The following is a 27,427-nucleotide window of genomic DNA, read 5'->3' as shown; positions in this document are numbered from 1 at the left end:
CACTGTAGCTTGGTCACCGTCTCAGGGTAAAAAAAAAAAAGGCTTGATGGACAGTTCTGGCGTATTCTTCTCCTGACCACAAACAAGCACCAAACGAAATCATGCTGACCTGGGGGGTGGTTTGGGTAGGTATGTGTGCTGCATACTGAAGCAGGGAGAAGAAGACACCGAAACTGGGGACAGGCTTCATTGTCATCCCTTGCTTCATCACACTGATTCCTGTACTGTTTCTTTTTTAAGTGCTGAAATAAACAATGTTTAATTTCTATCGTCTTTTTGCAAACCCTGCCTTTTGCATTGCGTCAGTTTGAAGTCTGATCTTTCACGTCCAAACCCATCCTACACAGCCAGCTTGACCTTTATTTGGAACTACACAAAGAGCCCGTTTTGACAACGTAAGATGAAACGGGCATGAGTTTGTGTCAGCAGTGTATGAAGAACAAATGATAAGTAACGAAGAAGTTGTTTTGTAATGATTGTAGTCCGCTTTACTCATTACTGTACAGGCTTGTACTGTTAGTTGATGAATGTTCCAGTACAATATGGAATAGTAATAAGTATAAGCACCACAAACCTGATATAGGTGTATTGAATGAATGCGTAATTGAATCAGAATGCGTAATTAGGCCTCGAGCTGTAGTCGAAATCGCCTTTCAGGCCTGTAGAGCTTTAATCGAAGTCGCCTTTCTCTTTGAATTTTTGCGGCTGTAAATCTGCCGCGATGTTGAGGTTGGATGTCGGTCTCGTAAGATTTTTCGGGCAGCTGCGCAGAAGGCGACTGCATATTCGGCTTCGGACGTGAGTGAGTGAGTGAGGAGGCAGGCGAATTATGTATTAAGATGAGCACATTCATAAGTGAAACGGCACTCTTCATATTCTTTGCATTAATATGTTTTGACTGTACACATGTGACCAGCTGATCAAATCAAGCTAAGGTGTACCGATTTGTTTTTAGAAAAAAGTGATTTTCATGATTTAAATATAACTTTAAAACAGTAATCTCTCTCTCTTATAAAAACAATTTTGGGACGAGACGTGATCTTTTGCAGAGAGACACTTTCACGTCCCGCGAGACAGTCAAGTCACGTCATACTTGCAACCTTTGGAAGCAAGTCCCGTGAGAAGGTGACTTTTGCACGTCACGCCCTACTTGCAACCATTTTCATACAAGACCACGGTCATCTAACCTCTCTGTTGTTGGAATGCTTTTGGCAGACACACTTCCTGTGCTCTCGGCTCTTAAACATGTTATACGTTCTAGATGACACGTCAACGACTAAGCGAAAAAGAAAGCGCAGTGCGTCAAAAAGAGCCCCAAAAGCGTTGGAGAGAAAAGAATGCAAAAAAGAAAGCCCGGGGCCAGAAAAAGACAAAGTAGAACGCCGTAAAGGATTCAAAAACGTTGGCGTGATACACATGCAAAGCAGGTTAGAGATATTGGAAGTAGGAAAATTCAAAAGTCTCAAAAAAAATGAGAGTAAAGATCGCATTAGTGCAAACAAACAGAAATTATTACTCGGTGAAATAACGGAACAGCGAGAAAAGATCGAATACGTTGTTCCAATTTAAACTTTAAGTCGGAGACTTGTAGATTGTCTAATTCGTGTTGCCATCAGGGAGAAGTAGTGTTTCTTCCCAATGAAGAGGCGTATCCGCGAGAATTAAAAGATTTGTTGTTTGGTGAAAGTGAAATCCACATACATGAGCGACAGAGACGCGAAGTGGCTGGCGCCCCCACAGTCCACTCACTTCTCATTCGTGTGAGTGCTATTGTAGAAGACAAAGTAGAACGTCGTAAAGAATTCAAAAATGTTGGCGCGGTACACATGTGGAGCAGGTTAGAGATAATGGAAGTAGGGAAATTCGAAAGGCTCAAAAAATGATAGGAAAGATTGCATTAAACAAATGGAAAATATTACTCTGTGAAATAACGGAACAGCGAAAAGAGATCGCATAGTGTTTGAGGATGTCTGGAGGAGAAGAGAGACAAGGCAGTGAGCACGAGAAGCAGATCACGCGACACAGCAGCAACAACAAGCCAGCAGCTGATCGAGCAAAGAGAAGGTAAAAAAAATAAAACTATTAGTTTCCCATCATATCACCGTTCAGCCCCCCCTCTTCACAATGGTGCGTAGCGCGTGGGGGGGTTTAGGTTGGCAAGTGAAGTGAGCAGGGGGCACAGTTTGAATTAAAACAATTTAGTCGAAAAAAACGCCTCGCCCAAAGCGTAAGTGCAGCCCAGTACTTGTTCTTTGGCATTTAGTCGTTTTAAAAGTTTAGTATTCTGTTCTTAGAACATTAAAATCATTTTGACAAAAACAAGCCATTCAGCCCCAGATTGTCCACAATATAATTTGAAGGTCCCTAAAGTTCTGCACACCACCGCTCTACTTGTTCATTTATTCCATGTGTCTATGGTTCTTTGCATGAAGGAGAACATTAACATTTGTGTGAAATCCGGCCTTAATTTTAAATAAGTGTCCAACTCGGCCCCCATTTTCTTAACACTTAGGACCTGCTGTACTAATTAATTCCATTCAGAATCTCCCCCCCCCCCCCCAACCCATCATGATTCATCCTTCAAATCTCTTTTTTGTATTTTTGCAGAGTGTATGGTGACACTAAGTTTAGATATTTGCACTTACAATTGAGAGTGTGGTAGGAATCAAACACAGTTGCTTAAAGCACAAAGTAATAGCATGTAAAATAACAAGGAATATTACAAAGAACTGAAACATGTTATTCTATGGCTGATCCCTTTCATAAATAGTAAAGTCATGGTGTGGTGTGGTATGGTACGTCACGTCTGTGTACTCACTGTTGAGCTGCCCACAATAAAAAGGAAAAAGCCTGAAGCAGTGGTGGTGCAAAAAAGATTATTTTATGAAATCGGTGTTTCACAGCTTAATGAATGAAGCCTATCAAGATGAGGGGTCTTTTCAATGATCATTTAAGATAAACTTTTCTCTTCTTGACCATTTGATGTTTCAATGTGCCACACACAAGTAGAAATTAAAGGTGTCCTGCTGTTTAAAATTGTCCTCAGGTATGCAGTGACCACAGTCTCCCTATTAAGAAACAAATAAGCGTATCTTGACAGTTTTACCCACTGGCCTCTGCTGCTTTTATTTCAGTAAAAAGCTTAAGCAGCAATACTAAGTGGCCTACTTGCAAAGCATGGCTGCTGGGCTTTTAAGTTTTCTTTGGCTTTTGATTTGGTTTGACAGTAGATGGATTGCCCGCTTGGTAGTCAGTTTTGAACTGATCTTCATTTTTTTTAAGCACAGGTCTCTTTGTCTGCACTTTTGGGCTCCGTTTGCCAGGCGTGGTGCTCTTAACCGTTTTAAGCTTCTGGTCCTCAGGTTTAGGAGATGCTCCCTCAGCTTTACCAGCCTTTTCTTTGCTCTCTTTGGGTTTGTCCTTTTCTGGGTTCACTCCTGAACAATTCTTGAACACCTCAGCATCCTTGACTTTGCGTCCCTGCATCTCTGGTGGACTAGAACAGCTTGCTCGTACCTTCAGATTTACCTTATCAATCCACCTGATGAGATCAATACAGAAGGAGGATAATTAGCAATGTTGCAGTATGTGCTTACATCAAACGCAGTTTATCTTGATTTGCACGACTGCCCACAAGCCTGTGTACGAATCTTAGCCTTACTTATACACACACACACACACACACACACAGTGAATAGTGTGCATGCAAGTTTCTTAAGGTTGATTGGGACTAGAAATTGTTCCTTTATAGATCCATAAAGTTGTCAGAGTATAGCATTCTAGTGATCAACATGGCGCCACTCGCCTCAGTAACACTTTCCGAATGAATGAGCTGTCTAGGGTTAGCACCTGATGTGATCATAATAGGTTTGCTTTATAATGAGAAAACAAGATGGAATGGATGGATTGGTATGAAAAAAGTGTGCCTTTTACAACTTGTTAAATAAGGCTCGTAATTTTAATTTTTGTGGATATGATTATTAAGATTCAGCTTTTGATGAATAAACTTTGAAAGCCTACATTAGTTTTGATAGTGTGTACTTAAGTGTTCAGAAGGCATTTGCCCTTTTGGACAGAAAGTAACACATGAGGATGTCTCATAGGAAATATTTCAAGAGAATATACCAGGATGCATGCAAATAAACTGAAGAATACTGGGAGATATGGAAATATGAAAGCAAATCTCTATTATAAAAAAAAAATCTTGAAAGGAGACGAGACGTGATTTTCTCGGAGAGACACTTATACATCCCATGATAAAGAGATTGAACCACGCCTGGGGCCGGAAATAAAGGACAAAGAGTAGATGAGAAAGTAGAATGTTGTAAAGAATTCAAAAAAAATGTTGGTGCGATACACATGCAGAGCAGGTTAGAGATCATGGAAGTACAAAAATTCGAAATTCTCAAAAAAAGGATAGTAAAGATCGCATTAGCGCAAACAAATGAAAATTATTACTTGGTGAAATAACGGAACAGCGAGAAAAGATCGAATATATTGTTCCAATTTAAACTTTAAGTCGGAGACTTGTAGATCGTCTAATTCGTTTTGCCAGCGAGAATTAGAAGATTCCAAAAATGTCGTTGCAGTATGAAGTCCCGTGAGATGGAGAATTTTACCATGAGATTCTTTCAAGTCACGCCCTACTTATAACTATTTTCAAACAAGACCACGGTCATCTAACTTCAGTTGTGTGAATGCTTTTGTCAGACACACTTCCTACGCTCTCAGCTCTTATAAATTTATTATTACAATAATTTTATTTGTTCTAGATGACACGTCAACGACAAAGCGAAGAAGAAAGAGCATGGACAAACAATCGAAAAAGTCATTTTATTTATTAGAGAGAATTACAATATTCACTCACAGGCCGTTATACGTTGTGTTATCACAATGTAAGTCCAAACACGGAATCAAAATTCAATGCGATCTTGAAGAAAAGTTAATTCCAAATATTGTTTTTGCTAAAGTTTTAAAGTAAAAGTGAAAATAATGCATATGTAACAATTCCCATGAAAATAACAATCTCTTTAAATTATATATCTGGTAAACCAAACCCGGGGGTGGGCAAGCAGGGAGCGGGGCCCCCAGTGCTAAAAACAAAACAAAAACTGCAATGATTAGACTATATGGGATTAAGATTAGATAAATTAACCAGCGTGTACACCGATCAGCCACACATTAAAAGCACCTGCCCAGTAAAGTAAGGCCCCTCTTGAAGCATGGACTCATAAGACCTATGAAGGTGGCCTGCGGTATTTGGCACCAGCAGGTTACCAGCAGACCTTTTTAGTTGTGAAAGTTGTAAGGTGGGACCTCCATGGATTGGACTTGTTTTTTTCAGGAAATCCCACAGATGTTCGATCGGATTGAGATCTGGGGAATTTGGAAACTCAAGTCAAAACTTTGGCTTAATTACACAACTTCTAGTCTAGTCGAGTGTAGTTGCTGACCTTGTCGCATAAGGACGTCGGGTTACACGACTAGAAATTTCAGGGGATAATTTTATGACAACCAGTAATAATAAGCTACCTAACAGAGCTAATGCTCTAGGAATGCTTATCATTTCTGCCTTCACTGTGTCTATCCCACCCCATTTTGTTGTGGTTTGTAAAACAAGACTCTAAGCTGCAAGTGTCTAGTGTCCCTAATGCAACATCCCATTTCGAAATGCATCACCTAAAGGACATGTACTAAATTTGCATCAGTAGCGCTCTGGACATTACATGTACCATTCTTACTGTGATTATGTTTTGGTATTTATTTTTTAAGAAGAATAAAGTATTTACAATTTCTTGTATATAGAATTTATTTTTCACATACCCCAACTTACTCAGAGTTTTGGGGTCAGAGCGCAGGTCCAGCCATTTGTGCAGCCCCCCTGGACCAATTACAGGTTAAGGGCCTTCCTCAAGGGCTCAACGGGGTAGCATGCCTTCTGTCACTGCTGGGATTTGAACTGACAACCTTCGAGTTACCTGTCCAGATCCTTTAGCCACTGAGCCACGTCATTTCACTTTTTTTAAGCAAGAAAAAAAATGTTATGTTTTTGGCTTGTTTTTCTTAAGCTAAACATAACACTAAGAAAGTTATGGAGATCAGGAGGTCTTTCCCTTCTCTGATTTGACACATCACTAATCCTAACTCATAACTGGCCACCAACAAATGCAGACTAAATCTTAAAACATGCATACATTTTACGTTAAAAGATTTTAAAGGTCTTGTGTTATGCAACATCAGTGCAAGTGCAAACTCTGGAGAAGTAGAAACCCTGAAAATAACGAGTGTGATGACTGAGCCAGTTATGTTAACACACACGTCAAAGCTTACTTGTGGAGATGCAGCAATGAGCAGTCGCAGTGCAGCGGGTTGTCTGCCAGGTTGATGATCTCTAAGCCAGTGAAGTTGGTGAGCGATGGCAGGTTTTCCAGTTGGTTGTTTTCCAAGTAGAGGCTCTTGATCCCTCTGCCCAGACCGCTGAAGGCACTGCTGGAGAGCTTTAAAACAAAAGAACACCCGAGTTACTCTACATTGATTGTGGATAGAACTATAGCCTTTGGTTTTCAGGGGACTCCGTGATAAACCATAGGATCAGTTTTTGGAATTTGTAGATTTATTCAATTAGTTTAATTTTTGTGAAACCTTTACCTTCCTACAGCTTTCGTTGGGAGTTTCTCTTTCATATGTTAACCTTACTTTTCGGTATGTGGCCACGCTAAAACAGATTTTTTTTCCCATTATTGTATCAGGCACCAGCAGTCATCCGATATTCTTTTGTGCCAATAACTGTTAACTTGTTTCCCTAAGCTTTAAAGCAAAAGAGACAACCAGCCCAGCCCCACTGCCACCATTACGGTGATGCAAAAGACGAGACTTCTGATCAGTAGTCGCGATTACACAGAATGACAGCTTTAGTAAACAATTTGAAATGCTGTCATTCAACAAAATGTTCAGTTCAGGATTTGTCAATATGGCCACACTAACAGATAGATAGATACTTTATTAATCCCAAGGGGAAATTCACATACTCCAGCAGCACCTTACTGATACAAAAAAACAATATTAAAGATTGATAACAATGCAGGTAAAAAACAGACAATATCTTTGTAATGTTAATGTTTACTTGCCCCCCGGGTGGAAGTGAAGAATCGCATAGTTTGGGGGAGGAACGATCTCCTCAGTCTGTCAGTGGAGCAGGACGGTGACAGCAGTCTGCTGCTCTTCTGTCTGGAGATGATATTATTTAGTGGATGCAGTGGATTCTCCATGATTGACAGGAGTCTGCTCAGTGCCCGTCGCTCTGCCACAGATGTCAAACTGTCCAGCTCCATGCCAACAATAGACCCTGCTTTCCTCACCAGTTTGTCCAGGCGTGAGGTGTCTTTCTTCTTAATGCTGCCTCCCCAGCACACCACTGCATAGAAGAGGGTGCCTGCCACAACTGTCTGATAGAACATCTGCAGCATCTTATTGCAGATGTTGAAGGACGTCAGCCTTCTAAGGAAGTATAACCGGCTCTGTCCTCTCTTACACAGAGCATCAGTATTGGCAGTCCAGTAATTTATCATCCAGCTGCACTCCCAGGTATTTAACACACGTAATGGTCAGGGTGGTGCTTCCCAACCTCGGTCCTGGGGGCACACTGTGGCTGCAGGTTTTTGTTCCAGCCAGCTTCTGTTTTTAATTGGACTCCTGGGCTAATTAAGTGATGTGTTATTTCCCAAGTTCTGTGTTTTGGGAACAATATAGAAATTAGAAAACTAGGTTTAGTAAAAAAAAAAAAATATATATATATATATATATATATATATAAATAAAAATACTAAGTTAAATAAAAATAAATGTACTAAGCAGTTATATCGAATTATTTTTTTAACAATATTTTCATCTTGATTTTCATTTTACCTTTCTAGATGTTCCAATTGTTTAATTAATCCATTATTTACTAATTAGTGGGTCTGATGCTAAAGTAGTTGCAGCTTTTGATTATTGAGTGTTGTTTGCCAGCGTGTCTGCTCTGCTCATTTTTAATTGTCATTAATAAGATACAACGAAGGGGAAAAACTGCACAGAGAAAGAGCAAACCACAGGGTGAGTGAAAATGATGTTAACACTAATGGATTATTTATTTATAACCACTGGACCTTTCCAGGTCGTGATGAACCATTGTCATGGCCTCCACACTCCCCTGATTGGACACCCTGTGATTTCTGGTTATGTGGTATGGTGAAGGAGCGTGTTTATAACAGGAAAGTTTGTGATATCAATGACCTGAAGGACAGAATATGGACTGTGGTGTCATCTATTCCCTGTGAAATGTGTGTCCGGGCTTTAAATGGTACTGTTGCTCATTGGTTTTTGTGTGTTGAACATGAAGGCGAACTGGTTGAGACATTCCTGTAAAGTATGTTTTGTGAATAAGTTGTTTCCGCCATTCAAATGTTAACATAATTTTGACTCACCCTGCCTAATGAAATCAACAAGTGAGAGTTACAAATTTATATCACTAGCAAAAGCAGAAATATTTCTAAATGTCTTGTAAGTGTACAAATCAGGCTGCTGTGCTTTTCTGAATGTAGAATAAGAGAAAACAAAATAGCAGCTGATTAACTGAGCTCAGTGTTAGCAGGTGTTGTCTGGGGTAGGACATGCGGAAACTGCCAATGCAAGAGGTGATGGAAATACAAAAGAGGAGCTGGCATTGTCACACCTTCCAAGGCCTTGTTGACAAGAACCTAAAGCCACCACCTTGTGAGGAGCTTGATTCATCACTGGCAGCTGACGTCTGACTCAAAATGGAGACGAGAGTACAGTAGGAGCAGTAAGCCCAAGTAGGGAGGCAGGTTTTTCTTACCATAACTGCAGAAGTCTTGACACCATGCTCTGCACTTGGCCCCTACTTACCTGTCACTTCATGTGCACACTCTCCGATACACGTGAAGGTGCACACAGCAAGGGGCAAAAGGGAAATGACCGCCTTCTGTACTCTCACAACTGCAGAATAGCTCAACAGGTATCAGTGATGGGAAAAGAAATAAACCTGCAAACCTCACAGGATGAGCCTGATGAGACTTGACGAGTGTTTTTATATGCAAGTTCCATTGTGCTTCCATTGCAGCAGCAAACGGCACCCCTGGGTCAATTGCAATTTAAAGGGCCCAACGGAGGCCATGGATTACGTGGCCTAATCTTCCACTCGCGACTCTAGTTCACCAAGATGCTACAATTTCTCCTGCTGAAGACTTTAGTCCACTTGAGACCCCCAGATTATTTACTCTTACTGGAGCAGGTAATCCTATTGACCTTTTCCCTTATCGAGCACATAGTCTTCAAGTGCTGTGGTCCCCTCCAGACCACACAGTCCATATTACTTTTCTTGCCACCCACTCCACACCCTCGCATAAAAATTTACTTCTGATCATTGAAATCCTGAGTTCAGAATGAATAAAAATGTTTAATCTTTTTCATGCTGTTTTATTTTAACATTGCCTGTGTTACAGTAATCAATTTTGTAAAACAGAATAACTGAATTTTCTGTAGTTCTGAAATGTTGATTTCCATCTTTACAATCCACTGGTTAAAGACCTCCTTTGAGTAAGATTAGTTTTGCCTAATGTTGTTTCTTTCAAATATTTTTATGAGCTTTTCAAGTTTAAATTTTGTATTTGTTGTCCCCCCCCCCCCTGAAGTAATATAACTGTGCACAAGTCTGACTGATTAACGTTGCTTCAGCTGGCCTGTATAGTCCAGGTTTTAGGATACTGGAGCAAAGGAGCAGGAGTAATGAGTACACCAGGTAAGATGTTTTGTGTTTTCTATTAAATAAAATGAAGTTTTGTAGTTTAGTACGTTTGTTTCTCGTAACACCAAAGACTAGTGATGTGCAGCATGTTGGTCAGACAATCAGGTAAGCATCTCGTTGTATGGGTGCCAATATTAATAAACTACGGCCAGCACTTGGATGGAAGACCATCTAGGAAAAGGTGTTGGTGAAGCCAGCAGGGGGCGCTCACCGTACGATCTTAATACCCCATGTCCAGGGAAGAGGACCGTGTGTTTAAAAATGGCACCGTCCTTTGGATGAAACCTAATACTGAGGTCCTGACTCTCACGAAAAGAGTAGGGTGTTTCCTGGTGTCCTGGCTTAATTAGCGACTCAGGCCTTGTCCATTATGCCCCCCCTTATCATCCTGGTCTCTAACTGACTAACTCTTTCTTATCCCTGCGTACTGGCACAGGAATGGTGAATGTCACACATTGGTGGTGGCTGAAGTAGCTCCCCACTGTCTACAGTCTAAGTACAAAGTATGTGAACCCTTTGGAATGATCTGGTTTACTGCATGAATTGGTCATAAAAAGTGATTTTATCTTCATCTAAGTCCCAGGTCCTGATCTACACAGTGACCTTAAGCCAATGACACACAAACAATTCTACTCCTATCATGTCTTTATTTTACAGACTCATTCAACGTTCACAGTGGTAGTGGAAAAAGTAAGTGAACCTTGGGATTTAATAACTGGTTGACCCTCCTTTGGCAGCAATGACCTCCACCAGGCACTTCCTGTAACTGCAGGTCAGACCTGCACATCGGGGGGGGGGGGGGGGAATTTGAGCCCATTCTTTCCTGCAGAACTGCCTTAACTCTTCCATATTCTTTGGTTGTCTTCTGTGTATGGCTCTCTTCAAGTTATTCCATAGCATCTCAATAGGATTGAGATCTGGGCTCTGACTGGGCCACTCCAAAAGGCAGAGCTTGTTCTTCTGAAGCCATTGTGCTGTGGATTTGCTGCGATGTTTGGGGTCATTGTCCTGTCGCATCACTCAGCATCTTCTGAGGTTCAGTTGATGGACAGACACCCTCACATTATCCTGGAGAATCTGTTGATAAACTTGTGAATTCATTTTCCCCTCAATGATGGCATGCTGTCCATGCCCTGATGCAGCAAAGCAGGCCCAAATCCTGATGTTCTCTCCACCATACTTTACTGTAGGGATGATGTTTTGATGTTGATATGCAGTGCTCTTTTTACGCCAAATGAAGTGCTGCTTGTTCCTCCCAAATGGTTTCATCACTCCACAAAACATTTTCCCAGTACCGTTGTGGAGTGTCCAAGTGCTCTTTCACAAACTTCAGGCGTTCAGCAATGTTCTTTTTTGATAGCAGTGGCTTCCTTCTTGGTGTCCTGCCATGGACTCCTTTCTTGTTCCATGTTTTGCGTATAGTTGACTCATGAACAGAGATGTTAGCCAGTTCTAATGACTTCTTCAAGTCCTTTGCTGTCACTCTAGGGTTCTTCTTTACCTCATTGCTGACTCTGCATTGTGCTCTTGGGGTCATCTTGGCAGGTCACCCACTTCTAGGCAGAGTAGCCACAAAACCAAATTGTCTCCATTTATAGACAACTTGCCTAACAGCAGACTGATGACTATCTCAAATCTTTGAGATGACTTTGTAACCCTTTCCAGCCTTATGTAGATGAACAATTCTCCGTAATATCTCTTCAGACAGCTCTTCAGAGCAAGATGTGATTCCCATCTGGATATGCTTCTTGTCAAAAAGCTTAAAATCAAACTTTATAGTGTTTGTGATCAATCAAAGTCATTGTAGGCCACATCTCTGAACGTATTTCATTAAATGGACTCCAGGTGTGCTAAATTCGGACTGCAATGAGCTTTTTAAAAAGTCATTAGCTTGGGGTTCACTTACTTTTTCCAACCTTCAATTTCACAGTTTGAATGATTTATTCAATATGGTCAAAACTTCTCTGAAAATCTGTGTATCTTTAGTTATAGGAGACTGTGTTTGTTCTTTATTGGGACTGACATGAAGATACAACCAGGTCTGATATGGGAATTAGACATAAATACTGAGAATTCCTAGGGGTTCACATACTTTTTACTTTGACTATGTAAAGTGCTTTTGTGTAGGTTAAAAAAGCAATATATAAAATACAATTAATAACTACTCCCTAACAGCCCACTTAATCAAATTAACAAACATTATCTGACCCACTTCACTCAATTCAAGGACATAGTTGGCTCTTACAACCTGCTGACTTTTTTCTTTCTCCCTTTTTTGAGTTTTTTTTCCACTTTTTCATCTGAATGGGGGTTTTGTTTGCTGGTTGTTTAAGTTATTTTTGTAATTATTAAATTAATTTATACTTTTGTTGTTTTTTTTTTGGTACCGTGTCTTTTTAAATATGAGCGCCACCATTTTGTGCACTGCCGCTGTAGTGTTGTGCACTTCTGTTCGTCTTTATTTAACGGCATCACCGTATGATGAAGATCAGTGCTGTGTACTTGCTGGTTATCCAAGATTGTGGATAACAAAAACACATTTGTCGCCACACGCTTCTTAAGGCCACGTCACACTACGGGATTTTTTTCCCCCCCAGAGGTTTTCAGTCACAGACTCCCTTTACATTACCTGTGCTGCAGTCGCAGTGTGCCGACATCCCTAGCGACTCAATCTGACTAAACCTGCAACTCGCCTTGAGCTCTGATTTTTGTGTAAAGTCAAAGGGGCATAACCAGAGTGCACGAATTTGGGAATTTCCCCTTGGGATTAATAAAGCTATCTTATCTATGAGAGCGGAGAACGAATGAGCACTCAGCCAGAAATATAATAATAATAAAATAATAATTCATTACATTTATATAGCGCTTTTCTCAGTACTCAAAGCGCTATCCACACAGGGAGGAACTGGGAAGCGAACCCACAATCTTCCACAGTCTCCTTACTGCAAAGCAGCAGCACTACCTGTGAGGACATACAGTGGTGTGAAAAACTATTTGCCCCCTTCCTGATTTCTTATTCTTTTGCATGTTTGTCACACAAAATGTTTCTGATCATCAAACACATTTAACCATTAGTCAAATATAACACAAGTAAACACAAAATGCAGTTTGTAAATGATGGTTTTTATTATTTAGGGAGAAAAAAAAATCCAAACCTACATGGCCCTGTGTGAAAAAGTAATTGCCCCCTTGTTAAAAAAAATAACCTAACTGTGGTGTATCACACCTGAGTTCAATTTCCGTAGCCACCCCCAGGCCTGATTACTGCCACACCTGTTTCAATCAAGAAATCACTTAAATAGGAGCTGCCTGACACAGAGAAGTAGACCAAAAGCACCTCAAAAGCTAGACATCATGCCAAGATCCAAAGAAATTCAGGAACAAATGAGAACAGAAGTAATTGAGATCTATCAGTCTGGTAAAGGTTATAAAGCCATTTCTAAAGCTTTGGGACTCCAGCGAACCACAGTGAGAGCCATTATCCACAAATGGCAAAAACATGGAACAGTGGTGAACCTTCCCAGGAGTGGCCGTCCGACCAAAATTACCCCAAGAGCGCAGAGACGACTCATCCGATAGGTCACAAAAGACCCCAGGACAACGTCTAAAGAACTGCAGGCCTCACTTGCCTCAATTAAGGTCAGTGTTCACGACTCCACCATAAGAAAGAGACTGGGCAAAAACGGCCTGCATGGCAGATTTCCAAGACGCAAACCACTGTTAAGCAAAAAGAACATTAGGGCTCGTCTCAATTTTGCTAAGAAACATCTCAGTGATGGCCAAGACTTTTGGGAAAATACCTTGTGGACTGATGAGTCAAAAGTTGAACTTTTTGGAAGGCAAATGTCCCGTTACATCTGGCGTAAAAGGAACACAGCATTTCAGAAAAAGAACATCATACCAACAGTAAAATATGGTGGTGGTAGTGTGATGGTCTGGGGTTGTTTTGCTGCTTCAGGACCTGGAAGGCTTGCTGTGATAGATGGAACCATGAATTCTACTGTCTACCAAAAAATCCTGAAGGAGAATGTCCGGCCATCTGTTTGTCAACTCAAGCTGAAGCGATCTTGGGTGCTGCAACAGGACAATGACCCAAAACACACCAGCAAATCCACCTCTGAATGGCTGAAGAAAAACAAAATGAAGACTTTGGAGTGGCCTAGTCAAAGTCCTGACCTGAATCCAATTGAGATGGTATGGCATGACCTTAAAAAGGCGGTTCATGCTAGAAAACCCTCAAATAAAGCTGAATTACAACAATTTTGCAAAGATGAGTGGGCCAAAATTCCTCCAGAGCGCTGTAAAAGACTCATTGCAAGTTATCGCAAACGCTTGATTGCAGTTATTGCTGCTAAGGGTGGCCCAACCAGTTATTAGGTTCAGGGGGCAATTACTTTTTCACACAGGGCCATGTAGGTTTGGATTTTTTTTTCTCCCTAAATAATAAAAACCACCATTTACAAACTGCATTTTGTGTTTACTTGTGTTATATTTGACTAATGGTTAAATGTGTTTGATGATCAGAAACATTTTGTGTGACAAACATGCAAAAGAATAAGAAATCAGGAAGGGGGCAAATAGTTTTTCACACCACTGTATATATATAGCAAGAAGGAATAGGGAATGCAGGTGTTTTGGACCAGTGAGGCTCATCTGTTTGATGTCTCGTGTACCACATCTGGGTTTTGGGTTGTGGGATTGCAGCTGAACTCACTGCACAAGTCATTTGTACCGCACTGGCTGCCCCCAAGGTAACATGTTATTGGCTGCCAGAAAAAAAAAAAGATGGGTGAGCTTGCAGTGCTTTCGAAAAATGAAATTGTGCAAAGAAAGTCTTCATGGACTCGGCTGATTTGTCATCCCTTGCGATTTCTAGTCATGTAAATTGACATCTTCAGGCGACAAGATCAGAAACTGGTATCATTATGTCTGACATCCCTTCCAACAAGAAGTCACGTAATTTGACTCTGCCTTTAGCTTAGTGATTCTGCTTATTCCTGCGTCGACTTTTGACGGCAATATAGTTTAATATTTTGGCTTTGACATAAAATTCCATTGACTTTAGGTAAATGAACAATTGCTGGGTTTTTCGGCTACATCATATCGTTTAGCTCATAATCTGCCTCACTTTTGACGGAACAAAATCCCAGCAGCATCATCCTGGCTTCTCTTTAGCTTGTGTAACTCTCTCAGAAAACTCACTTTAGTTATACAGGGTGGCGCAGGGAAAGAGGAAATCTTCAATTGATGTTCAGTACACAAATACATTACAAAATACATTTAACGAGGAAATGTATAAATGTATTGTACAGGATATGCAATTAATGATGGCAATCGATATTCATTTTATGTTTTGAAGAAAACATCATGAAGGTGTTGTCCATTTCTCTGTACACATTGACAGCCTGTTCTGTAAATTCTCCATTGCACGACGTAACATTTCAAGAGGAATGCCAGCGATTTCCTCTTCAGTCCTCCATTTTAGTTCAGCAATGGTCGCAGGACATGTGCAGTACACTTGGCTTTAAAGATAACCCCACAGAAAAAAAAAAAAAAAAAAATCACACAGTGAAATCTGGGGATCTCTGAGGTCGTGGAATGTCACCGTTGTATGAAATGACGCGCCTCCCAATCAATTGTCAAATAGCTGCCATCGATTGTCGGGCACTATGTGAAGTGGCTCCACCTGGGGACTTCTTTGTTAAGGCTGAACCCGTTTCTTCAGAATTACGCACCCATGTGGTAATCGCATGAGCAGACGGGACACGATCATGACATCCTAACTGGTAATGACGCCGAAATTCCCTTTGCACAGCAGTCACACTATCGCCATTCTCATAAAAGGTTTTCACGGCGAACGCTCGTTGCGCACCACTCCATGGCTACATTATAACTAATGGCAAGGGGTTCTAAACGAGGTGGCATTGGGGCCCAAACAACTGCCGACACATAGTTCCAGAATTTCCCGTTTCCCTGCACCACCCTGTATTTTGTGGTGTGTTGTTTGCCTTTTAATACTGAAGTTGTGCACGCATCCTGAAAATGATATCAAGTGTAAACACGTGATGCAGAAAAGCCATTTTTCAAACCACGAGTATTCAAATTGGCTTCAGCATAGCCATCTCTTTCTAGTAAAAGCTAGCAAAGAAATTCTCTTAAATCTTTAATGAGCAATTTGTGAAATTCCACATCATTTACTATGTGATATACTCGTGATTTGTGACTCTGCTTCGGAAGTAAAATATTAAACAGATTTATTCCAATTAATTAGTAACAAGTGCATCTTACATAAAGTTCAAGTCCCCCCCACATCATAAATAGTGTATGGCAGCAGTTATTTATTAATCAGAGAATGTTTTTCCCAAAGTAGCGTGCAAGTATTACAGGATGAACGTGAAAACGGAAGTGATGGACGACGATATTTATTTGAGTGACGAAGATGAAGCTTGACAAGACAATCGGAAAGGCTCCTGAAGGAACTCTAAAGCTGGTAATAAATACACTGTAGGCGTATGTAATTAAATCACTTACCTTCTCCAGCCCCATTCTGTTCAAGTAGAGGTGTCTCAAGGAGTTAGCCATAGGCAGGAAGGCTCCAGTGCCCACCCAGCGAATGGGATTTCCAGAAAGCCGCAGCTCATCGAGGATGGGGGATGAACCGAGCGCCTGGGTGGGAACCTCATTGAGCTGATTGTCATCAAGGAAAAGTTTTTCGAGGTCATCAGCTGCAGCCAGGGAATTAGGGGCCATGAAGGAAAGGTGGTTGCCAGTTAGGTAGAGGCAACGCAACTTTTTGGCTTGCTCTAGGGAATTATCAGGCAAGTGAGCGATAGAGTTGTACTGCAAGTGGAGAGAAAACAGATTTGGAACGAGCTTAAAAGCTCCCATGGGAAACACAGAAAACTTATTTCTGTCCAGATAGAGGTAAGTCAGCTGAGGGATTCCCTGTAGAGCAGTGGGGTTGATCGTTGAGAGTTCATTCTCTGAGAGGTAAAGATAGACCAGCTTCTTCATTCCGTTGAATGCACTAGGTTCAAGTTCACTAATCTGACACTTCTGGAGATGGAGAGACACCACGTTACGCATGGTGGAGAAAGCATTTTTGGGCACGTAAAAGAAATCATTGCGTCTTAAATCTAGAAGTTTAGTGTCCTCGGGGAACCCTTTTGGTATCTTCCGAAGGTTCTTGCCCTCGCATGTCGAGTGTTGGAGCTCGGTTTTACAGTCGCACGACTCGGGGCACTTGATTTTATCCTTGTCTGGTTCAGGTGGTGGGGTCAGATAAATCAGCAGCTCCTGCCGCTCTTGTTCTTCAATTGCAGCCCGACTATCACAGCGTAGGTCAATAGGTCGCATGGAATCGAGTCTTTCCCCCCGGAATGCTGATGGGCCAAAACAAGCTGCCTCCACTCGAACATGTTTGCTACCCATCCACTCCCGGAATGGACGCATGTAGCAGTTGCATAAAATAGGGTTACCAGTCAAGTTAACCTTGACCAGCTTCTCTGGGCCCATCAAGGGCTGAAGTACTCGAAGCTGGTTTTTACTGAAGTCTGCCATTGTCAACTGAGGAGCCTTCTCCAAGGAGGTGTAAGAAATGTCCTGAAGAGACATGTTATCCAGGAAGAGTTGCTTCAGCTTGGGCATGGCAACAGCTTCTTCTCCTAGGTAGGTTATGGGATTTGTACCAAAGTCAAGTCGTACAAGTTCCGTCAATCTAAAAATGAGATTATAGGGTTTACTTGTAATACATAAAATATTAACCATCAGTGACACATTATAGAGTCCATGATATCACATCTCGGAGGAGTAACTGTCCATTCCTTTAATTAATGGAACCCAACCACCAATTAACAAATCCACATTACACTGTTTAGATTGTGACCCTTCGTAACCTTTCACCTTCTGAATTAGTTTGTATGCATCTACAGAAGACGACGACCAGAGCACCCTAGTGCTTCAGCATCACTCGCCAGGTTGATTATTAAAGGAGGGTCTCCCCGCAAAGCATGACCTGGACTGCACAGTGAATGACTATTATTATTTTTAAACAAGACATTAAGTTTCAAATTAGGATTTGTTTTGTGTTTGGTTTCTGTTATCTTGTTGCCATTTTGTCTTTGAGGCAGTACTGTAAGTGAAGTTTTAATTTTCACAATACACTTTTGACTTTGAACACGCCAAGTTAGAACATTAGGAAGAAACATTGAGAACAGGAGATTCAACCCAACAAAGCTCACCGATTTCTGTCCACTTAATTTATCCAAAGTTGAATTTTGAATGTCTCTAAAGTATTATTGTCTACCACACTACTTGATAACTTATTCCATGTGTCAAATGTAATCGGGGGTGAAGAAAAACTTCCTAATGTTTGTGTGAAATTTACCCCCAAGTTTCCAACTGTATCTCTGTGTTCTTGTTGAGCTCATTTTAAATTAACCATCTTGATCCAATGGACTAATTCCCTTTGCAATTTTAAAAACTTCAATCGTGTCTCCTCCTAATCTCAGTTTGTTTAAACTAAAAAGGTTCAAATCCTGTAAGCTTTCCTCATAACTCATGCCCTGCAGTTCTGGAATCGGCCTAGTTGGTCTTCTCTGGACATCTAATGTTGCCTGTACACCAAGATGGTGTGCAGTACTCCAGGTAAGTCCACATATGGTGCTGTATAACCAAACATTCTGTTATCCTCCTTAACATCTGGAAGTTGATGGTGACAAGTTAGTGATCATCAAGTCTAGTGCCACATTATGGTAACGGACATGCATGTAGCAAACTGAACTGTAAGATGTTCAAGTGAATAAATATTTTGGGAGAGCTTAGCTTTATTAATCCCTTTTGATTAAAGTTAAATTATAATATACTGTAGAATCAAGTAGAAACACTTCCATAGATACCAGAAGACAAAGCCAGTGCAGTATTGCCATACCACGACTTCAGTATCATGGTAATATTTTATCCCAAAGTCCTTGGCAATTTCCTACAACTCCCTCATGGCAGGGTGGTGGCTTTGAGGCTAAGGATCTGTGCCACCAAGCGGGAGGTTGCCAGTTCAAATCCCATAAATGGTAAGAGGGACCCTACTTGAGCCCTTGAGCTTCATCCCAGGGATAATTTTAAGCAGGAGGGAGAACTTGGGGGTTGGTGGCAGGATTGGCACTCCAGCCACCACAGCACAGTGTGGTGCAGAGATGTTGTGTCCTGCACTCTGGTCCCAGTCCAGGTGGGTGCAGCAATGAGCTTCAAGCACAGGCGCCCGACCACCCAGTTATGTAACTGCAATTGGCACAGGCCTTGACCTCAGCACCATCATTTGGCCAAATCTCGACTGACCCCTCCAAACCTCCCATCTAAATTCTCAACTTCCCAAATCTCCACTTCTTTAAAGTTCACGTCTAATTCTAGGATTGTTTTCAGCGAGTTCTTTTTGTCAAAAGAACGATACATGACCTGGACAGAGTCTGTGTAGGGAAGAACTGCAGCTCGTTGTGGTCCAGGCTGAGCCTTTTCAAAGTGAAGAGCCCCGCAAAGGTTTCTTCTGCCAGGTTATTGAGGGAGTTGTGCGACAGGCGGATCCATTTAATATTCTGCAAGCCCTGGAAGACCAAGTTGGGCAGGAAGACCAGAAAGTTCTCGCCGAGGTTTAGAAAATTCAAGAAGCCGAGCTGGGAGAAGGCTCCAGGCTGTATTTCTTCAATGCGGTTCTTTTCTACAATTAGCTGCTGTAGGGAACTGAGGCCATCAAAGGACTCCTGTGTGTTTGGGTGGACAGACAATAACAGGTTTAGTTTTGGCAAGAAAAACAAGGAGAAATGAGAAACGGGATGTCTCACTGGACCACAAAAGTGAGGCAGGTTGGAGAGAATTACTCTCTAGCAGACATTTTAAAGAACACTTGCAGAGTGTGCCATTAAGAGACATTCCACAGGTGATGTAGAAGCTCTTTAGGGCAAATTACCTGATAGAGGATGGAGATGAGGTTGGAGCCCAAGTTGAGGTAGACCAGCCGCCCGAGCCCCCTGAAAGCCCCTTCTTGGATGGTGTGAATCTCACACTGCTGCAGATTCAGATGAGTGAGGTATGGGAGGACCAGGAAAGCTCCGCTGGCAATCTCTTTGATGGTGTTCTTGCGCACATCTAGCCGCTTGGTGATCTAGACAAGGGGAAGAGCAAAAGATGAAAAATACGACCATCACAACCTCAGGTACCTTCACCAATGGCGAGAGCCGGAAGTGTCCACCATCACCACACCCATACAGAAGGTGACATCTCACTAGTGCATGATATGGTCAGAGCATACCGGCCATCAAATCATATTCAGCAGGTTTAGGATGGAGCCTAACATTTTATGGGCCTTTTTAATCGCTTCAGCACTTTGGAGGATGGAAATGAGATGTGCACACAAACCCCTAAATCCTTTCCAGAGGTTGCTTCCTGTCGCTCAGTATCTCCCATCTTGTGTTTATAAATGATGTTCCTTTTGCCCACATGTTGCACTTTGACATTAAGCTCAAATTTTCCAAAAGTTTGCTCAGTTCTGAAGCTCGTCCAGGTCTTTCCAAATTCTTTATGCTGCCATCTCTCCAATTTTAGTACCAAATGCAAATTCACAAGTTTACTAACAATAATCTTTATCATTAATATAATTTGGAAAATGCAGAAGTCCAAGGACCAAGACCCCAGGGGCTCCACTGCTGACCTCACTTCTTGTGGACCATTCTCTTCTTCTCTGTACTCTGTCTCCTGCCGGTTAACCAACGTGAATTCCAGTTTTCTGGGTTACCTCCGATGGCCACAGCTTCGAGTTTCACAATCAATCTTCGGGGTGGGACGGAGGCGAGGGCTTGTAACTCTGTGGTATACTTTGCTTTTACCAACTACTTCAGTTGCTTGCTCAAAAAAAATCCAAAACACTGCTTGGGCAAGACGCTCACCAAGAAAGCCATGTTGGTTTTGAAGGCCTGGGCGGTCACGTCTTTGTGAATAAACGAGAGACGGCATTCTTAAAAATCACAAACGATTTGCATAAAGGACAAGTCTGATATTTCTCAAGTCAAAGTTATTTCTTTACAAACATAATACACATGGAGTCATTCAAAATTACGAGTTTTCCTTATTTTTGTATATAGTAGCAGTAGGGTGTTGTACCGTGTTGGCCATTATGAACGTTGTGAGAAGTCGAGCAAAGTGACTCCTGTTATTGGCTGACTGAACAGATTACAATATGCAAGCTTTCAAGACAACTCCGGCTCCTCCTTTAGGCAGCTAATTACTTACGAAAGCTTGCATATTGTAATCGTTTTAGTTCGCCAATAATGGGTCATTTTACTCGACTTCGCTGTACTTTTTTTTTTTTAAAAATACACGGCCAGTCCTGGCATTTCATAATGAAGCTTCTGGGGCGCAGGGCTCCAACGGAAAATAAAACCATTAAAAACTTACAAACACGTCCTCATTAACTTTTAAAGAAAAGAAAATATGCCATCTGTGTTTCTGATGCATGTTTGTTTGTGACAGGACAACAAAAGGGATCTGGAAATAATCGTTTTATCGCACATTCCCGCTACGGTCTGTTTTTTCACAGTAAAGATGTGTTTTCTAGGTGTCCGATGTCACACAAAACGCAGAAGTTGATCAAAGCAACACCAACAGTTTACTGTGATTTGGTCTTCACCTCCCTGGGGGGTGAAAGGTTATTTGCGGAAGGTGGCGAGCCGTGAGGGAGCGCACACAGCATCTTGTCTTCTTTTAAAATGGCTGAATCTTAGAACGTCTGTGTTTTTTTGTTCATAAGTTAAATGTAGAAGCTATTTTACAATGTGTGTGTAACCGTGACACACGGTTCAATACAGTAAAACCTCGACTGTCTGTTACTCGATTAAACGCTAGGGCCAAAAAAAAAGTCCAGTGCCCACCTATTACTGTCCTGCTACTGCTGTGTGGTCTGCACCTTGGAACAACTCGACCTTCTACTAAGCACCACAGGGTCGGTTACGGGCCTTCAGTTTTAGTAGTGTTTCGTAGCTTTTGTTATAATTAATCTATTCTACTTTGTTATGGCCTAGAACTCCAACACCACACACATACGTTCAACACAAAAATTGAAATTATTAAACATTTACCAAATGGCAAAAGTGCTTCAAGTACCGCTTCAATTTACAGAGTAGGAGGAACAGCAATGAACGACAACAAAACTGAAAAATGTGTCAAAAATGGAAGCCACTGCTATTCTGTATTCATGTTAATGCTCTTCTGTATTGTGTTCTGTTAATATATTGTGACGTGCTGGCAGCAGAAAGGGTGGAATGAATGGTATAGATAGATACTTTATTAATCCCAAGGGGAAATTCACAAATATATATATATATAAAAAGGGGTGTCCAACTCCAGTCCTGGAGGGCCGCAGTGGCTGCAGGTTTTCATTCTCACTCTTTTCCTAATCACTGACCAGTTCTCTGCTAATTAACTTCTCTTCCTTCCTGTTTTTAACGATTCAGTCCTCTCAGTTGATTCTTTTCTTCATTAAATGACAGCCAAACAGAAATGAGACGTGAAAGGAGCCAACAGATGACCAGCTTAAACTGGAACGTCAAACTCCTACCAATTTCACTCCATCTCTTACTGAGAAGCCGGTTGTTCTTGCTGTTAATTAAACCCGTTATTTAATTCCACAGCTTGTTGCTGCTCTCATTCTGCCACGGCAGACATTTCTAAAACTGTTGGTTTTCTGTTTTTTCCTAAGAGCATCATCAAAACAGTTTGGTGACCTGAGACATCAACCTTACCGAGATCATCACCTTTCGTTATATTCAGATATAATGTTTGATGGTCTCAGGTGAGGTGGTTGTGTGGCGGCTCGTTTCGTGTCTCATTATTGTTTGGCTGCTAATTAAAGAAAAAAGAAACTAAGGGGTCTGAGTCACGTTAATTAAAACGAAGTTAATTAGCAGCAAAAACAGGTCGCTAATGAAGAAGGTGGTTAGAATGAAAACCTGCGGCCCTCGAGGACCAGAGTCCGACACCCGTGGTGTAAGGGATGGGGCTGGGGGAGGGGCTTCTGCTCAGCGAGGGGTGGACACGCCTCTTAGGAGATGAGTGACAGGACGGTGAGGCAGGAGGAGGTTTTGAGTTGGGAGTCCGGAGAAGATAAGCAGGAGTGCGAGGTGTAGAAAAAGACCGAATGCGAGCGGCGGGAGGTAATTATCGGTAGGGAAAGCTTTCTCGTATTATTCTGGAGATGTGCTCTGTAACCCAGAAAACGGAGTAGAAGACGGGGCACCGTTAGTTACGGAACAAAGACTTCAAGTAAAATGTAAGAGAACTCCAGTACCTCAGAGTTGTGTTTGCTTATTACGCTGGTCATTACAATATTATATGACTTCATTTGTTACTAATATAATTTAGTTAAAACAGTTTTGATTTGTAAATAAACACAACTAAACTAGTCTACTGTATTATCGTTTTTCAAGTAGCTGTTCTGTTCTCCGTCACAGCCTCAGTCCCAACCGACCCCGAGGTTTTACTGCACTCCACAACTGTCTTGGCTTGAAACGAATGAACCGTTTGGTATTTTGGATGCCTTTATTTTGTGTTGGAGCCCCCATTGGATTCACTATGACCCACCAGGACTGGTGTAATAAGACGTTTGAAGTCTACCACTGTAATCCGAGAAGTTTATTCCAAAGCCGATGACACACACATCCCAGACGAGAGATGCACGTGAAAGGGAAGGCAGGCAGGCAGGCCATTTTAAAATGCTGACAGTTGCTGAATGAATGTGTGGCCAGAGTGACCAACGACAACCGTCTGCAGGAGCCATGAGAACAGGGGAAGGTGTCATTTGGGCAGAGTCTCTTAAAATAAGATGGACGGCTCTGATGGCAGCTGCCCACACCCAGCAAGATTCCTAACAGATTCTAGAAATCCGTAAACGTGTGAGGGTGTCTGATGACGAGGATCCATCACAAAGTGCGTCTCGCCGTCGTCATCCCACACCAAAGACTGAATGTTCCACTGGCGTCTGTAGACATGAACTGTGTTGGGATGGAAATGACACGTTAAGGACGTACTCTACACCTCTTGCTGTAGCATTTCTCTCTCTCATCCGATTATTTCCGCCATGGTTACAAAAGGGATGGCTTTGGCTCTACTCTGTTCTGCAACAAGAGGACACAAGCGCCCCCTGCTGGATACGACTGGCTATGTATTTATTTTTTTTAATTAATAGAAAATGTTTAACTTTAGAACACAATTCTGTGCGGTAAATACAATTGTACCAGGTTTGTGAAGAAATAACTTTGCCTTGATAAATACCAAATACTTATCCTTTAATCATTGTTGAACGCAGAGGTGGGTCGGCACAAGGCATTCAGGGCTGTTTTCAATGTGGCCATCCTGCCTCTTTGCTTTTTGCCAATTTCCTGGGATAAACATCATTATGGCTGCAGAATGTCTGAATGTACAACACATTTAACGGAGTTAGAACAACAAAACATTAAAGAGCTTTCAAGATAATTAAATTAACATATAGGACATTCAGCACATAATGAGTGGGCAATGAAAAAGGCACCATATAGCCAACCCCTTCCCTTGCCAACTTACCTCTGGAATGGTGATGGGCACCTCGGTCAGGTTCCTGTTCACGCAGGTGACTGCCAGGTTGATGTTGTCACAGAAGCAGTAGTGTGGACAGCCACTGACGAGGGTCTGCAAGGTGCACAGAAGCAGGGCCAAAGCCCACCAGGGTGGAGACACCAGTCTTGCAAGGCCACCACGCTCCATCTGTAAAAGGACATTGACACATCATCATCATCAGAGTGCTCCCATTGTCCTCCTGATCAGACACCAGTGAAGGTCATCATCAAGTCCACATGGCTTCTTATGTATGAACGACACACAGAATTTCTGCAGTTCATATGGAGAGTGTGGGAAGGATGACAACTGGAGAACCGTTACATTATTGTGTGCATCACCCCATAAAGTTTGAGCTTCTTGGCATCGGACTAAACTGCCAGTTTCACTGCACATTATTAAAAATGTACCAGCGCCCACCGTGAAACCTGGTGGTGGCTGTGAGGACGCTCCTCTGCAATAAAATGTGGAAGAAAACTTCATGAGAAACCTGTGACTGCGGAGAAGACCAGCAAGATGTCAACCCCAAGTGAAAAGTCAAAGCTGCCCAGGAAATGGCGGAAAGACAACAAAAGTCCAGCAGCGGCCGCGTCGGAGTCCGTCGCACAGTCTCAGGTGTTTGGAATGGTGACCTGGATTGTGCTTTGAGTTTTCAATTATTATTTTTTTATGTCACACAATTTAGCATGCTATGCCCAATGGGGGTCTCCACCTTCAGTCCAGGAGTGCTACTGTGGGTGCAGGTTTTCTTTCTAACACTTTTCATAATTAGAGGCCAGTTTCTGCAGCTATTTCACTCATTTGTCTTCGTTTTACTTAACTTGCTATTTGAGACGCAGACCCCTTAATTTTGTTTTCTTTAATTAGCAAATCAGACAATAATGAGATACAAAAGGAGCCAACACACGACCAGCAACCTGCCTCCATCACACAATATCTGAGAATGAAGAAAGGTACGGGGGTCTCTGTCGTGCTGATCTGCTCGGGGGTCCACGGTCTGTTAACAGTCTCTGAGAAAATAGAAAAATCAGCAGTTTGAGTTTGGGAAATGTCTGCTGTGGCAGAACGAGAGCACCAGCCTCCCGAGAAATTAAATGACGGGTTTTATTAACAACAGGAATCGACTTCCAAATGGTTGGGCGTTGAGGACCTGACTTAGCTGGTCATCTGTTGGCTCACATCACATCTTATGTTTGGGTTCCACTAAAGGAAAAACAAAATGAAGCAGTTCAATGGACCAAACCTTGAAAAAGTCAATTAAATAGAAGGAAAAGAAGTTAATTAGCAACAGAAACTGGTCTCTAATTAAGAAGAGGGTTAGAATGAAAACCGGCAGCCAGAGTAGAGCTCTACAGCCCCTCCTGCCTTAGACAAAGACTGGCCATCAAGACAATAAGAGGTGCCACCTGTTAAAGTTCAGCCACACACACCAGCAATCCAGTTTTCAGTCAGGCATATATAGATCTATATCTATCTAATCTCTATATACAGGTCTATATCTATCTATATAGTCTATATATCTATGCATCCATCCATCTTCCAACCCGCTAAATCCGAACACGGTCTGCTGGAACCAATCCTATCTATCTATATACAGTATATATTATATCTATCTATCTATCTATATATATATATATATATATATACATACACACTTACACTTAACATACGACTGTCTGGTGTACTTTCATGTAATTTAAATGATGTAGCCGACTGTCAAAGTGCGCATCTTATTACGGAGTACAATTCGACCCCCTGCGTCTAAACCACTTTGAGGTTTAAAAACAAAAAACAATCATCTAGACTAAAGTGCACGTCAAGCGGAACAACTTTAAACGATTCCCGTTTTTAAATAATAGTGTTACTTAGTGCGCGATATAGAGTAGATACGTAAGATTTACAAGCAGCATTCCGAGCCGAGCTGCGCACAGAGCCGCTCTTTCATGCTCACCTCTCGAGGCTCCCTGCGCGTCAGCACTTTGAATATCCGTCGCCGCCGCAGCGAATGTGAAGTCCGCTTGTTCTGTAAGCCACCGCTGAGATCAGGGCTGCAGGAATGTGGAATTCAGTTTAAGGAAAAAAAAATATGAAAGAATGGAGGGGTAAAGTCCAGTCCCCGGTATTTCTTATCTCACCTTGTCAAATTATAGCGAGAGGTAAATGAGACGTTAAGTCGAGTGCGCTCGGCTCGGCTCGCTTCTTCAGGTGCACCGGGAGAGAAAAAGCAAAATGTGCGCAAGAGAAGCAACTTCACCCATCTGTGCAATAAATCACACCGCCAAACAACACGCACTCCGGCAAATAACTAAGATACCTTAAAGTCTTAGAAAGGCGGCGCGAGAAATTCTTCGGAGGTGACCCCAGGGACCCTCACCGAGCAGACCGTCTATAAAACAGAGCGCCTTTCAAATCGGGGGGCCGTCCCAGGAGCTGAATAAATAAGACGAGAGAGAGAGAGAGACCGACGGACAGGCCACGGGGCACTCCGGAGGTGCTGCGTGATTGGCTCACGGAAAGGGGAGCAAAACCAATTTGTGAACAATTAATGGCGTCGTATGTTTTGTACTCTTACGCTCGTTTTATAGAGTTAGGTGCACGCCTCACATTTCCTTAACTAGCCCCATGTATAAATACCGTTTCCGAATGAATCCTGATGCGGGACACCATTACAAGGCGACTTACACAATTGAACTTCAAAACAAATTTAAGTATCAAAACCAATCGCGACCTGTCAGGACGGGACCACACGGTAGAACTTTTAGCTTGTGCTCCTGGCATAAGGACGGACTGTGGGAAGTCGGGCCTGCACCCTCTTTACAGGCCCTTTGCTGGGTTGTGTGGTTTCTCTTTGAGCCTTTGCTCCTCAGAGTTCCCTTTCATTTTGGCAAGTGTTCTTTGCCCCTGAAATTGGGTCTTTGAAAAGATTCCTAATATGCAGAACAAAAAAATAAATCTAAGGTATAGTAGGATACTAATGGATCAAAGAAACCAGAA

At 42.0% G+C, this 27,427-nt stretch overlaps 1 protein-coding gene across 2 annotated transcripts; it reads right to left on the bottom strand.

Moving 5' to 3' along the window:
• Positions 1-2,862: 2,862 nt before the first annotated feature.
• Positions 2,863-27,051, bottom strand: chadlb (chondroadherin-like b). 2 transcript variants are annotated; one of them, XM_028815168.2, is made up of 7 exons: positions 26,748-27,051; positions 24,404-24,583; positions 19,761-19,955; positions 19,253-19,554; positions 16,334-17,519; positions 6,331-6,497; positions 2,863-3,541 (listed from the first exon to the last, which is right to left on the bottom strand). In XM_028815168.2, exons 2-7 carry the CDS (start codon positions 24,581-24,583, stop codon positions 3,193-3,195), a joined length of 2,379 nt encoding a protein of 792 aa, XP_028671001.2. In that variant the 5' UTR covers positions 26,748-27,051; the 3' UTR covers positions 2,863-3,192. The 2 variants fall into 2 exon arrangements, with proteins under 2 accessions (XP_028671001.2, XP_028671002.2); XM_028815169.2 differs by lacking the exon at positions 26,748-27,051 and adding an exon at positions 26,385-26,518.
• Between the last annotated feature and the right edge of the window lie 376 nt (positions 27,052-27,427).

Source organism: Erpetoichthys calabaricus, chromosome 12 (assembly GCF_900747795.2).
Source record: "Erpetoichthys calabaricus chromosome 12, fErpCal1.3, whole genome shotgun sequence".
NCBI lineage: Eukaryota > Metazoa > Chordata > Cladistia > Polypteriformes > Polypteridae > Erpetoichthys > Erpetoichthys calabaricus.
This window is presented reverse-complemented; position numbering and strand designations above follow the sequence as displayed.